General features: G+C 37.1%; 2 protein-coding genes across 2 annotated transcripts; one reads left to right on the top strand and one right to left on the bottom strand.

Annotated features, from left to right (window-relative positions):
* Window positions 1-4,005: 4,005 nt before the first annotated feature.
* On the top strand, window positions 4,006-4,962 carry LOC130866338 (olfactory receptor 6C6-like). The gene has a single exon (XM_057757691.1). It carries the CDS (start codon window positions 4,006-4,008, stop codon window positions 4,960-4,962), a length of 957 nt encoding a protein of 318 aa, XP_057613674.1.
* A 6,265-nt stretch (window positions 4,963-11,227) lies between these two features.
* LOC130866195 (olfactory receptor 6C74-like) lies at window positions 11,228-12,166 on the bottom strand. Its single transcript, XM_057757424.1, has one exon. It carries the CDS (start codon window positions 12,164-12,166, stop codon window positions 11,228-11,230), a length of 939 nt encoding a protein of 312 aa, XP_057613407.1.
* Window positions 12,167-14,529: the final 2,363 nt, after the last annotated feature.

Raw genomic sequence — 14,529 nt, 5'->3', positions numbered from 1 at the left:
TTTGAGCAATCCCAACTTAAGGAACTTATTCTAAAGGTCTAAAATTATAACATTCAACATTATGAAAATTACACTTATAAAAACAAGTCCCCATAATTTTATTCATTGCTGTAATTGTTAAATTAAGCAAAAGTCATTAGTTATCTTATAGAAGTGATTAAATGAACTATAATGCATGTTCACAAAGAAGGACTACAAGGTAGAGCTGTAAATAGATTTGAAGTATCTTCTTAAACTCTTGTGCTGTGTTTGACAAGATACAGTGTCATGCAAATAAACCAAGAGGACACCATATCTTTGTAGGTTAACACATTTCTCTCAAGGCCAATGTGTCTAAAACAGGCTTCCCTTTTATTATCTTATATTTTCATCTTTCATATCACACTGAAATAAACTCAGAATTATACAACAGTGATTTCAAAATGTGGGTTCATGATAAGCATTCAAGCATTGGAGCAATCTATTAACAATACTCTGGCAGCAGTATTAAAAATAATGAATGTGAGCCGGGCGGTGGTGGCGCACGCCTTTAATCCCAGCACTCGGGAGGCAGAGGCAGGCGGATCTCTGGGAGTTCGAGGCCAGCCTGGGCTACAAAGGGAGTTCCAGGACAGGCTCCAAAGCTACAGAGAAACCCTGTCTCGAAAAACCAAAAAAAAAAAATAATAATGAATGTGGGGAGTGTAGTGTATACACATGCACACACATACAAAGATCTGATTTTATAAAAAGCACTTTTGTATCATACAATTTGGCAGTCCCTCAGGAAATGATGCTCTTAGATCTCAGTTACCCTAAGGACTCTTCATTCTTGTGAGAATTTCCTGTAGGACATTAGGAAATAAATCCTCTATGGTCTCATAAGACAGTAAATTTTTATATAGTACTGTGTGTCACGTTCAGCAAGGTTTATAATATCTCACAAGTGAACTGCAATGAACTGTAGAAAAGAGGGTGATGGGGCTTATTTTCATATCAAAATGGGATAAATTGATTAAAAATAATAACTATAAAAGATATTTGTTCAATCATGTGTTTTGAGGTAGAATGAGGTGCTTGGGGAAAAGAGAGCTCATCAGTGCCGTCTGTACGCAACGGCGATGGACTGGACTATGTGCAGAAAGCTTGCTCAAATCTGCACATGTGACTTACTGACAAAGCTGATGAACAGTCAAAGGGTTAGTGTTTTTATCATTCACATTTGACTTGTGGATAGTGGTGAAATATTAGTAATCAATACAATCATAACCTAAAATGAAAGTCTTTGATTTTTTTTATATTCTGTAACATTTCATCTAATGAACATAATTGCATTTCTTATCTTGTGTTATTTTATTCTGTAGGTCATTTTTTTTAAGAATACATGGTAATGTGATTGTTGAGGTCAGACAAATCAGTATCTTGGTGAGATGGAATTCCACTGTATGATTATATGTTTGATTCAGTTTCATCATTGACATGACCTACATAAACGGGAACATTTTATTTGTCATCCAACAATTTTATGACTTAAAAGATATGGTACATGAGGAGAAAACCCATTTATTATTTTCAAAGAAAACATGTTGAATTATTACTGTTCTTTGATTTACTTCTGTCCATCTGTCTAGAATATTGTCTAAAGACCCCCACCACTCTCAGTGCGAAGGCATCTTATCTCATCTTCTAATTTGATTTAGCTCTTTATGTTTTTATGTGTTCAGCATTTAAAAATTAATTTATGAATTAGAGATTGAAATATTGGAAATATTTTTGTTAATATCCTCAAATAGAAAATATGATTGTAGAATGTTCATTTTAAATCGATTAGACTATTTTATTGTAATAACAAAGCAACCAAGAAAGAGATTTTCCTTGGATGTTTTACTAGATGTCTTTTATTTTTGCACAAATTTAATGGACATTTAACAACTCTGCTTGAAAATTCCTACACTGCATTAAGGCTTTACATAGGGACGGATAGGAAAGAGTACCTAAAGAAGGCTCAGCCCTGAAAACTAGATCTTATTAGAAGAAACAGATGTAACAGCTTTTAGTAAGAATATTTAAAAGTTTATTCAAAAACTTTTATTAACTGGGTTTTCAAAGTTTTGACTTCTGAAAATAGTCACTGTTACTTGGACCTTTTGGGATAAGCACAAACCTGAATATATTTTTATATTTTAAGTCATTTGTCTCATGTATAGACTATGTAAAATACTGATTTTTTTACATACACAACTTTTAGTGAGTCCAAGAATTTTATTTGTTTAATTGATAGTTGACCTGATATTTCAATATCATTATTTTATAAGATATTTACATATTCAAAATTCATCTCAGCAACAGAATCACCACCAACTGTAAGCATGAAATACTTAATGTAATCTCTTCTTTTCAGATATAGCTTTGATCTTTTAATTTTGCATAATATTTCATGTATCATTTGTTGCTTGACTTCCACGCATTTTTCTTTTTCTTCATATTTCCCTTACCACAACACAAAGGCATTTTTATATTTCTCTGATTCCACTATATTTATTATGTTTCTTTCTTAAATTTTATATATTTTTAAGTTTTATTAATAATAAGGAGATCAACAAGCTATCTCTACTGCCTTTATCATCTTTAATATAATTAATAATGAAATGCACTGTGAAGGAAGCATCAGGAACATGATGTCAAAGTGAAGGGTTAGAGATATTAGCAAAGATATAATAGTTCTTTAGAATACACTATCAAGATTATCCTCTGTGTGTTTCTACTGACTATCTGAAACACTACATCATAAACCACAAAAGAATTTATGAGTTGAGACAAGAGAACTGTTGCCCAATAATTGCTTAGAACTGCTTAGCATGTGCAAAACCTTAGGATTAGATCTATGAGACAGAAAGCAGTTAACTAGAAAATCGACCATTCTGATTTTCTAGGTGTTTTTGTATATGTGTTTTTAAATGCCAAATTTAGATTCTTCTACTGGGTGATTTGGCTCTGTTTCATAATATTTAAAATTCCAAGTGTTATGGGTTTTCTAATTAGATAATTTTAAAAACTATACTTTTGTGATGAAAATCTTCTTAGAATGCTTAAAATAAAACTAGATTCATCCACAGATACAAATCATGTGCTGTCCAAACATGCAATTTTAAGAAGTGGTTGGAGTACTTATCTGCGGCATCTCTTTTCTATAGAACACACACACTACATCACTCTCATATTTCCTGGTAGACCTCTTTTCCCATTCAGGCTTGATTTAAGTCAGAAGACTGTAATGGGAAGCCATTCAGGAGAATCAGTGTTTACTTGTGTGTTTAGATGGTGACACAGTCTTGAGAATTACACCATTTACTGCTTCAGCCTAATCACATTTGCTGTAGAAGATACTTATTTTACATTAATGCATGAAATGCTTCTGTAATAATAGAAATTTTGCCTTTAGAAATTTTCTCTTCTAGTAATATAAATTTCTAAAGCAATAGTTAATGTGACCAATGGGAATGATCTCCTTAGAATATTAAATCAATTAGTATTGACTTGGCAATTAACTTGAGATGTTAACAAAATTAAATTTTTTTTTTGGTTTTTCGAGACAGGGTTTCTCTGTGGTTTTGGAGCCTGTCCGCTGGTCTCGAACTCACAGAGATCCTCCTGCCTCTGCCTCCCAAGTGCTGGGATTAAAGGCGTGCGCCACCACCGCCCGGCAACAAAATTAAATTTTGAATGTGGGTTTAGAATGAAAATTGAATGGAGGGCCACAGAAGGATACAAATGTAACACACAAGCATTTGACGACCTGTGAATGGGCAAGAAGGATGTACAGAACTCTGCTCCAGCCACAGAGCTCTGACAGACGTGGTGATATGATAGAGGATATGTTCAAAGAGGGACTTGAATATTGATTTCTGAAAATATTTGTGGATGTATTAAAATAAATAGAGATTTTAATGGGTAAAAAGGAAGAAAGCTTTTCCTGAATGTGATATTAGTTTTGTATTTTTATAGATTTGCTATTAAACAAGAGAAATGAAGAACCAATCCATGGAAATAGTGTTTATATTGCTGGGACTGACCAACGAACCTTCGCTGCAAATTCTGATTTTCCTGTTTCTGTTTTTCAATTACATCTTGAGCCTGATGGGGAACTTAGTGATCATCCTCCTCACCCTGCTGGATGCCCACCTCAAGACTCCAATGTACTTCTTCCTCCGGAATTTCTCCTTCCTAGAAATGGCATTCACCTCAGTGTGCATCCCTAGGTTCCTGAAGAGCATTCTCACAGGAGATAAAACGATTTTGTACAGTGGATGTGCAGCTCAATTATTCTTCTTTTTCCTACTAGGGGCCACAGAGTTCTACCTCCTGGCAGCCATGTCCTATGACCGCTATGTCGCCATCTGCAGACCACTGCATTACCCCATCATCATGAACAGTAAAGTGTGTCACCTGCTGGTCATTAGCTCCTGGGTGACTGGGTTCTTGGTCATCTTCCCCCCTTTGCTCTTGGGACTCAAACTGGATTTCTGTGCTTCCAAAACTGTTGATCACTTCCTGTGTGACACCTCTGTCCTGCAGCTATCTTGCACAGACACACGTTTAATAGAGTTAATGGCTTTTGCATTAGCTGTGATGACCCTCATCATCACCTTGATCTTAGTGATCCTCTCCTACACACTCATCATCAAAACCATCCTAAAGTTCCCGTCAGCTCAACAACGGAGAAAGGCCTTTTCCACCTGCTCCTCACACATGGTTGTTGTCTCCATTACTTATGGCAGCTGTATCTTCATGTACATGAAAACATCAGCCAAGGAGAGGGTGACTTTAAACAAAGGTGTGGCTGTGCTCAACACTTCTGTGGCCCCTTTGCTAAACCCATTCATTTACACCCTAAGGAACCAGCAGGTGAAGGATGCTTTCAAACAGGTCCTTCACAGATTGTTTTCATTTCAAAACCATGAGAAAAGATTTAGACGTAAATAATATCTTCTTGAAACCTAAACTACTCTCAAATGTATTAGTTGTGATCTAAGCCAATTCACTTATTGAGTGTTTTGGCCACTTGATTCTAAGCTTATCTGAATATTTCTGCATTTTTCTTTTACCTCATCTTCTAACTGGGAGAGATGAACTTTTTTTCTCAAAATCAGAATATTATTTTATATGTTTATAAGAGAATCCTCATAAATTTTTGTGTACTTAATGCTTATTAAACTGAAACTTTCTAGATTTAATAAGTTCAGGTACATTGCAAGGATTACACTTAAGAGACACAACTACATTATTACAAGGTAAAATAATTGGGAGTGTCAAACAGATAGAGAATTTGGTAATTTGAAATATAAATTAAAGGAGAAAACATCACTTCCAGTGAACCCTAAAAATGAATAAGAAAGCCATTTAAGAGTCCTATGATGAGTGGCATAAAATATGTCAAAAAATTGGAAATCTGTTGTAAAAATTCCCCTGAAGAAATATGTTGAGAATATGCTATCTTGTTAGCTTAATTTGATGATATTTTGCTTAAAATAATTAAACTCTGAGTTTTGTACTAATTATTTTATTAGTTTATGATTTGTAGATGTTGAATGTGATGCTAACCCAAGAAAGACATTATATTTATTCTTCATCCATACCTTGGTTTGAAGATATTTCTATCTACTAAACTAAAATCAGGAGATAAGATCTTTATCAATTCAGATTATTTCAATTTTCACAAATTTGATTATGTATTTTAATCCACTACTGTAAAATCATTTTAAACCTGTGTGCTAGACTACTCTACACTTATGAGCACTAGAGGACACCACAACAGGTTGTTTTCTTCTATCTGTTCTTGCCACTACCTATCTCCATCTAGGGACCTTTTGTAATTCTTCATTAGTCTCCCCTTTCTGGAATTTCATAGAAAATTAACAGCACACTTGACAATGTATGTTTGCCCTTTGTGTTCTCCAGTTTACATGCTTCAGTTTCCCCTGCGTGTCCATGAATCTGTTCTGATTTTCTGTAGCAGTATGGCCATTGTGCTCTTGTCAGAGCCGACTTCCCTCCCTTTACCTCAATATCTTGCCAGTTTCATTCCCTAAGCAACCAACCCACAGGAATGAAACATTTACTTTGAATGGGGTAAAAGTATGAAAATGAACTTCAGTGCCTGAAAGCCTCTGTCTTTCCAGTGTGTCATCATAGCAAAAAATAAATAGAACACCTTCTAGCTAAGGAACAATTCATAATAAAAAATAAAAAAGTTCTCCAATGGGGGATCCATTCTCAGAAGAGATAAGCTTATGAAATTTTTTCTGGTGAAAGAGATTAAAAATTTTGAATGGGTCACATTCCACATTCTGCTGCCCCTTTTATGACCCATCTCAGCAGGAAATTAGGATTCAGTTTATTTACATGTCTTGCAATGGGTTTTAATACATGAACTCCAACCACGTAGGCTGCCTGCAGACTTTTCTCTCTGTGTTCCCAGATCCAAGTCTCCAGTCTCAGCCCCATATCTTCAGCAGAATACCATCGACAGCCTTCCCTGTCTTCCTGCTCCTATCCCCTGTGGATCTCACAGATCTTCCACTTCTAACCTTCCTACCCCCACTTGTTGCTTTCCCCAGACGCTACTCCAGCTGGTACCCTGCCAACCCAACAGCCACCCATCCCAGGGCAACAAGTTGGCTCAAAGTAGACCCACACCCCTCACTACTTCTGAGATCCAATATTCCCAGCTCTGTATTAGGAAACCTGCTGAGGTCTCCCTTTCCTCTCTGACCCCATCCTGAATGGATCACAAAGATCTTCTCCTCCAAACTTCCTATCCTAACTCATCCCAGTATCCCAGCCTCCGATATCATCAGACATTCCATGTGAACACACCAGCTGAACAGCTAGATAATGTTCCTTTGTATATATGTATCACATTTTCTTTACCCATTCTTCAGTTGAGGGGCATCTAGGTTGCTTCAGGTTCTGGCTATTATGAATAATGCTGCTCTGAACATAGTTGAGTACATGTCCCTGTGGTATGATTGAGTGTCCTTTAGGTATATGCCTAAGAGTGGTATAGCTGGGTTTTGGAAAGATTAATTACCAAATTTTCTGAGATTATTTATGAAAATATGCTGTGCATACATTTATAAAGGAGTAATAAATTATCACAACCATTCACATAGATAACTAGAAAAGTGTTATCTAACTAATTTTGATTGGTGAGTAAATACAAAACCCCTATCATAGTTTTCTTTTCTGTTGGATCTCATCGCCTTCACTGCAGAGATGCTTCTACTGGAACAAAAAAATGTTTGTTTAGACTCCAAAGTGAAAGTGAACATTACTGATCCTCAGGTTTATGGAGAGAAGAATGTGAACTGAGGATTTTTTTTTTTTAAATATCTTCATTGCCTCATTCACTTCATAAGTGAACAGCACTGCATTCATCGGTTTGCTCTATGTAGATTAACTTCAGAGTATCTTTGTTAGTTATCCATGGTTTCTGGGGTGAAAAACACCAAATAAGGGATTGACATTTGAGCAGGGTGCCCACATTAGCTCTGAATCATAATCAGAAGAATAATGATTGATTTCCACGCTAACATGAGTGCTTGGTGTTTTGTGTTTTAGTGTCAAGGGAAGGGAAGTCAAATCACACAAGAAGAGGTGATGTTGGCTAGGAAGGAATGAGGTAACATTTCAATCTGTAATACTGAGCTGCTATTAGAATTCTAACAAAGGGATCATTCAGCTAACAGTTCCAGAGCATCATTACATCCGAAGGTAATCTGGCCTTTGGTGACAATGCAGAGCAGAGATAAGCTGAACAACTTCTTCAGTAATGGCTGGCACAAAAACCCAGGCCTTGATTGACCAGCAGCTATAACTGCTGTGTCAAAAAGATTCTGAAAGCCATGGTCACACGGGTACTAAGGAGAAAGATTTGTTATTTCTTTCTCAGCTGACCATTAATTGCTGAACTAAAGGCAAGACTATCAAGAGAAGTAAATGTATGTTCTGGGTTGGAAAAGATACATATGATTGGAATACACAGATATAATTGACCTACAATGAAGCTCCAAAAAGAACAGCAGAATTTCTTTCAAACCTACGAGTCCTTGAGAGAGTGCCTCTTCCCAATCAATTGTTCAGACCAGGAGGTTCTTTCCCCGTCATTTTTCACACACCCCAAAAATCAAGACCAAATATATCAACTAAAACTCTAGTCGATTCTGTTAGTACGAGCTACTCTTTCTTTCCACTGCTTCCCCGTATCTCACATGTTAAGAACAAGCTTGCCACCCTGAAGCTGGCGCCCTTCCTATCAAAGCAATTGCTGTGGAATGGAAGTCAGATGTTAAATTTTATGTCTGGAAGATAATCATTTCACCTTCCTCCTCTTCCTTACAGTATATGTGATATTTATGTGCATTAACTTTAGTTTTAAAATATGTCATTTTCTTCAACTCTGGGTTTTTTTTCCTACACATTGTTTCTCAGTTTGGTAGACTACTCCTTAGTGTCACCCAAATACTATTCACCCATCGAGTGTTAATTAAGATGCCGTAGTAGGCTAGGTAATTTGGACTCCATTAAAAAGTATAGACTGTTATGGAGATGGAGCATCTTACAGGTTGAGGTGGCCTCTTCTCAGAGCTCACATTTGTGGGGTCAATACTGCCCAGGCAGAGGTACGGAGGTCCAGTCCTGTACTTCCTGGGGTGCCTCAGACAAGGTGGTAGACAGTGAGGCTTTTCCCTACAAAACAAACCCAGCTGGACCTAATGCCACACTTGGAGTCACGTGGCTGGTCTGAATCTGAAAGATAAATCACAGACTGTGTGCTCTGCGGATGTCTCTAGAGCAGTGGAGTAGGCAAATGCAAACAAATTGTTAGAAAGCCGCAGAACAGCTGACTCACACCGGAGAAGCCTGTGTCTCGCCTGAATTTCCACGGTGCGCACTGGCAGGAGGCAAATGGTGGGGTACGTGGGGACTTGAAGCCACTCCGAGGCATGTAAAGAGAAATTATAAAGAACTGCGGCTGTGCGAGAATTCTATATGAACTGCTGACTCCACGCATAAGCCGTGGCTGAAGTGGGCTGAGGAAGGACTTGAGCCAAGCTGGGCATGCTCTGAGCTCGGTAGCGTTCAGCAGAGCTGAGAGCTTCTAAAACCAAACAGTTGGGTACCAGATGATGATGGAAGTCACAAAATAATCCCACACCAGTTCAGAATTATGAATAATAGAAGGGTTATTTATTTAAGGGAAAACTTACAGAGCACTGTCCTAGATAGACCACAGTCCTCTGCACGAACAGGAACAGAGTCTAGCAGCCAGAAGTGGGAGCCGGAAGCAATCTTAAAGTATCTTAAATGCTACTGGATGAAGGGGCAGAATGTGCTCCCACAGCAAAATAGTGCTCGTGACTGATTGGAATCTGACAGAATAGACACATAAACGGGGCTGGGAACTGATGTTGGGCATGTTGATGCTTTTATTTATTTATTTATTTTGGTTTCTTTATTTCAGAAAGCCAGAAGTTTTTAAAAGGAGAGACATGAAAGACGTCACAAGGATATGCAGTAAGGATGACTGTAAATAATAGTCTGCTTTTCAAATATAGATTTATAAATATTTTCTTGAGACAAAAAGAAAATAAAAAGTGAAAATGTTGTAGATGGTCTGTAAAAAAGAAAGAACGAATACAGATGTAAAATTATTCTCAGTCACTATTAAGAAGAGCAGAGACAACTCAGACAGTCTACAATAGACATAAGGGTTGACCCTCACCCTTACTAGCTGCAACACTCAGGAATTGGTCCCTGCCTCTCGCCTAGGCAGCAGAATAGAGTTACCTGGTAGTACAACTTGAGGGTGACCCAGCTCTGATGTTATGAGCAAAGGAGAGCTATTTCCATTGCTTACCAGACATGTGGTAGCATGGGATGAGGAGAGATGCCCTCCTCCCTACCGCCCATCAAAACCTGAGACAGGTGGAAGAGCTGGCCCTGCAGTTATAAGAGAAGGAGTGTGCCTTTAAACCCAGCTCTTGGAAGGTAGTGAGTTCTAGGACAGACAAGGCTACACAGAGAAACCTTGTCTGCCTCAAAATAAATAAAAAAAGCAAAACAAAAACAAAACAAAACAAAACCAGAAGGCTGCTGTCTCTACCCTTTACAAACTGTAGCACCTGGGAGAGTGGCTCTTGTATGTCATCTGGGCAACACAACAGAGCTGGCCCTAATGGTGTAAGCGTGGGAGGCAACCCCGAGGGCCAGAAAGCAGGAAAACTCACCCCCACCCCTGGCTCACTGTGGTAAGAGGTGAATTAGTCAGGGTAATGCTGGAGAACTCACCCTGGTGGTGAGGAAAGGAGTGACCTGGCGGGAAGGTCAACCCTACAGTCACCCAGGCCCAGACCCAAAGTTAAGACTTGGCCAGCCCCAGCAACCACCCCATCCATGATCTGCTAGAGTAACCCAAGGGACCTGACCCAAAGACCCAAAACTGCAGCATTGTCACAGCACAGAGCAACAATAAGATATCCAAGAAGAATCCTGATGAGGGACCAGTGTTGACTGTGTAGTAGAAACCAAAAGCTTCGAACTAAACCAATGGCTCTTTGAAATGAACACTTGCAAGTAAAGATATATGGACAAAGTCATTTACTGAATGACTCATTGAGTCACAATGCAGCTTTCATGACAAGATTTTAGAAATTTTCGCTTTCCCCCCCTTTATTAAGTTTTTTTTGGGGGGGGACGGGAACAGAGAGTAGATAGGAAGGGATGGGGAAATGATTGGGATCAAGATATATGACTAAAAGACACATAGAATAAAAAAATAAGAATTTGTTTCCAAAAATACAATATATTTTAATAAACTACAGCAGAAGAAAGTGTTCCTAGAGGTTTATAGACTACAAGTTATTATTAAAACAGTTCTTAAATAATATATTGTTTAAATATATATTTCCTAGAAAATCATATACACATGATGCTTTCATAAGGAATTCATAGTGGAATATTTTGGTAATCAATCAAATGATTCATAGCATTAAATTAAAAGAATGAATTGATTCCAGCAACATATAGTAAAAAACATGAATATAGATATCACCAATAAAAACATAAAATCTAGAAAAAGTAACCTTCAGTAACTACCACAATACAAAAGCCAGAGAGATAAGTCAAAACAGCTGATATGGCCTATAATTTTCAGTAATCTTACTAACACACTTAGGTCAAGCCAAAGTCACTGTTTTGAAGTAGCTGAGGTACATTTTTTAATGACATCCTTCAGGGCTTCTTTGACTTGTTTGTTTCTTAAGGTATATATGAAAGGATTTAGTACTGGTGCAAGTGAAATAGTGAGTATGGCAATGCCCTTGTTTAAAGCTATCCTCTCTTCCGCAGAAGGTTTGATATACATAAAAATGCAGCTGCCATAAGAGACGGAGACAACAATCATGTGGGAGGAACAGGTAGAGAAGGCCTTCTTCTTCTGCTGGGCAGAGGGGAACCTCAGAATTGTACTTATGATTTTCCCATAAGAGAACATTACTAGTGCCAAGGTAATAAGGAGAATAATGATTGCAAAAATGAAATTGATCAGTTGCATGAACCTTGTATCACTGCAGGAAAGTTTCAAGACGGGAGAGTAGTCACAGAAAAAGTGTTCAATAGTAGTATCACAGAATTCTAAATCCAGACTTACAATGACTCCAGGGCAGATCGCCAACAAAGCAATTAAACAGCAAGTGCCAAACAGCAAAGTACAGACTCTGGTGCTCATGATGGTTGTATAATGAAGGGGTTTACAAATGGCCACATAGCGGTCATAGGACATGACAGCCAGCAAGAAAAACTGTGCTATTCCAAAGACAAAGGCAGCAAACAATTGTGTGAGGCAAGCCTTGATGGAAATCGTTTTATCCATGGTGACTATGCTGACCAGGTATCTTGGGATGCAGGTAGATGTCAGTGAGATTTCTAAGAAGGAGAACTTCTGAAGGAAGAAATACATGGGTGTTTTGAGATGGGAATCCAGCAAGGTCAGAAGGATAATGATAAGATTTCCCGTGATGCTGAGCAGATACATTATCAATAGGAAAAGGAAGGCTACAATTTGCCACTTCGGGTCATCTGTCAATCCTAGAAGGATGAATGTTGTCACAAGTGTGTGGTTTTTCATGTCTAAGTGTCTTCTAAATCCTTCCAGCCTGGAGAAAAGTAATAAATGTGAGTTGATCTCATCTGAAAAAATTTAAAGGTGATACGAAGAATCCAGCAAGGCAATGAGAAGCAGTTTCCCGTCTTCTATGTGTCCACATTTATTCATTGGTTAGAACTACAAGCATAACAACTTACCCAGTCCCACTTTCAAGATACTCACTTCTGATTCTTTTCAGCTATTTTTTTGTAGTTGGAAAAAATTCTAAATTATTTTTTGTGGAATCTACACATTTCTTCTCTCCACCCACATTTTGAAAATACAACTCCCACTCCTACTGATTCCCAAGTAATATTTTAGACTAGTTGGAGTAAAAGACATTTTATTAAAACATCCTTCTTTGTTTCCACAAGCAAAGCATTTTTGTATGTTATTATTATAATATATTTTGATCATGTTTCTCCTCCCCTAGTTCCCCTAAATCCTCTCTATCCACCCAACTTTATGTTCTTTTTCTGTCTCTCTCAAAAAAAAACCTCCACAGAAAAATAAAATCAAAACAAACAAACAAACAAAACAAACAAGATAAAAAATGTAACAAATCAAAACAAAATGAAACAAGAGCTCTCCAAAAAGCCATAAAGTTTGTTTCGTTTGCCAACTACTTTTGGGTATGGGGCCTATGCTCAAGTGTGGTTGATATATCCAAGAGACTCCATTATAGAGAACTGATTTTCACTTTGTCAGTTGGTATTAGCTGCAAATGGTTTCAGGAATGAGACCACATGTTCACCTTTCCTGTCAGAGCTGGTCTTTCCCCTTCCCTGATCCAGTGGAGGTCTTGTGCTTGTTGCCCACAGTCTCATTGAGTTTGTCAGTCATATATATCTGGGGAAAAAACTGTTTTATTGGGAACATCCATCCCCTATGACTCTTAGACTCCTTTAGTCTCCTTTTCTGCGTGAGCCTTGAGGGGAGAAATTCAAGTTTTGAGACTAGGTTTCACTATGTATCCCAAGCTAGCCAGGAACTCACTATCCAAGGTGGTCTTTAAAAAAACACAACAAACAAACAAAAACATACATCTTTAATTGTGACTACACAAAAAACAAGATTAATATTATTTTATCCCTTAGACCAAGTAAAATATTATCAGAAAAAATTCAAAAGTCTAATTATAAAAGTATTTAGGAAACATAGAAAGTGAGATAAATGTTTAGTTACTTTGGGTACTTGTCAGTGGAGTTGAACATCAATATCATCTGGAATTTTTAAAGTTCACATGGATGTTCTCTTTGATAAATTTGGCATATGTTTGATGTAAGAATGTTTAGTATCTTAAGTTTTAGTTCAGGAGTTAGTTAAAGTTACCCTGTATAGTCCAAGGTGATCTTATACTTACAGAGGTTCCTCTGCCTCCTGAGTGCTGGACTTTCAGGCATGCATCACCACATCCAGAATATATATATTAAGGGGCAAAATTAATGAAAGTTAAATTTGAAATAAAAAATTTAAAATGATTATTTTTTAGTGGTATCTGTGAATTTCAGAGTTTTTTTGGTACTACTAAATAGAACTAGTTCAGATGGAAAAACAATTTTATAAATTTTAGATTTAAACTTACTTCAATTAAAAAAATAAGCATTTGATATTAAATTTAAAACATTTCTCCTCAATTGTTTTCCAGTTCAACTTGAGTGCCTTTGTTTAAGAAATAATTTGCATTCAGTACTTCCTCCAATGTTAGCTATTATATTTGCTAATTTTTAAAATTTGAATAAAAGTCACTGTGAATTTCTATGCCCAAAGCTTTTTCTAATAAACAAGAGTGACCAGTTTTCATATAGAGAAAGTTTAGCCGTGAGTTACAAGGATGTGCTGTGAATTTCCTTAGTGCTGGATTTAGACAGAATAATCTATATTGAAGACAGAACTACCCATAATACAACCTTTCAATACAGAATGACAAACACCGAAAACACTTACCTTCCTTGAGTTCAACAGAGGTTTTGTTTATAGATACACTGTTGAATTTTATTGTTGTGTAAACATCCAATATGAATAATTCTTCCAAAATGAGTATTTTTGCTAACCCATACTTTAATGGATAACATGTTCAGATTAAAATTCAGCTCATTTTAGAAGTAATTATATTTCTCACTCTTTAATCAGAAATCATTATGTTACATCCTTTCTTTAATCCATTGTTTTCTCTCCCCTACAAGGGGAATAATTAATGTCTTCCCAAACAGTAGTAGTGTGCTCCTGTTTTGTTGTAACTGAGGAATTATGGCCACTGCCTCATCCCATCTTCAATAAGCATGACTTTGTCTCCATACCACTGGAAGCTGTCATGTTCTTTAATAAAGAATTATGTTTAACTC

Source organism: Chionomys nivalis, chromosome 25 (genome assembly GCF_950005125.1).
Source record: "Chionomys nivalis chromosome 25, mChiNiv1.1, whole genome shotgun sequence".
NCBI classification, from domain to species: Eukaryota; Metazoa; Chordata; class Mammalia; order Rodentia; family Cricetidae; genus Chionomys; species Chionomys nivalis.
The sequence above is the reverse complement of the archived record's forward strand: the minus strand, read 5'-3'. Positions and strand labels throughout refer to the sequence as shown.

Excerpts from the sequence above, each read along its gene's own strand:
- LOC130866195 (XM_057757424.1), bottom strand. The coding sequence starts at position 12,166 with ATGAAAAACCACACACTTGTGACAACATTCATCCTTCTAGGATTGACA.
- LOC130866338 (XM_057757691.1), top strand. The coding sequence starts at position 4,006 with ATGAAGAACCAATCCATGGAAATAGTGTTTATATTGCTGGGACTGACC.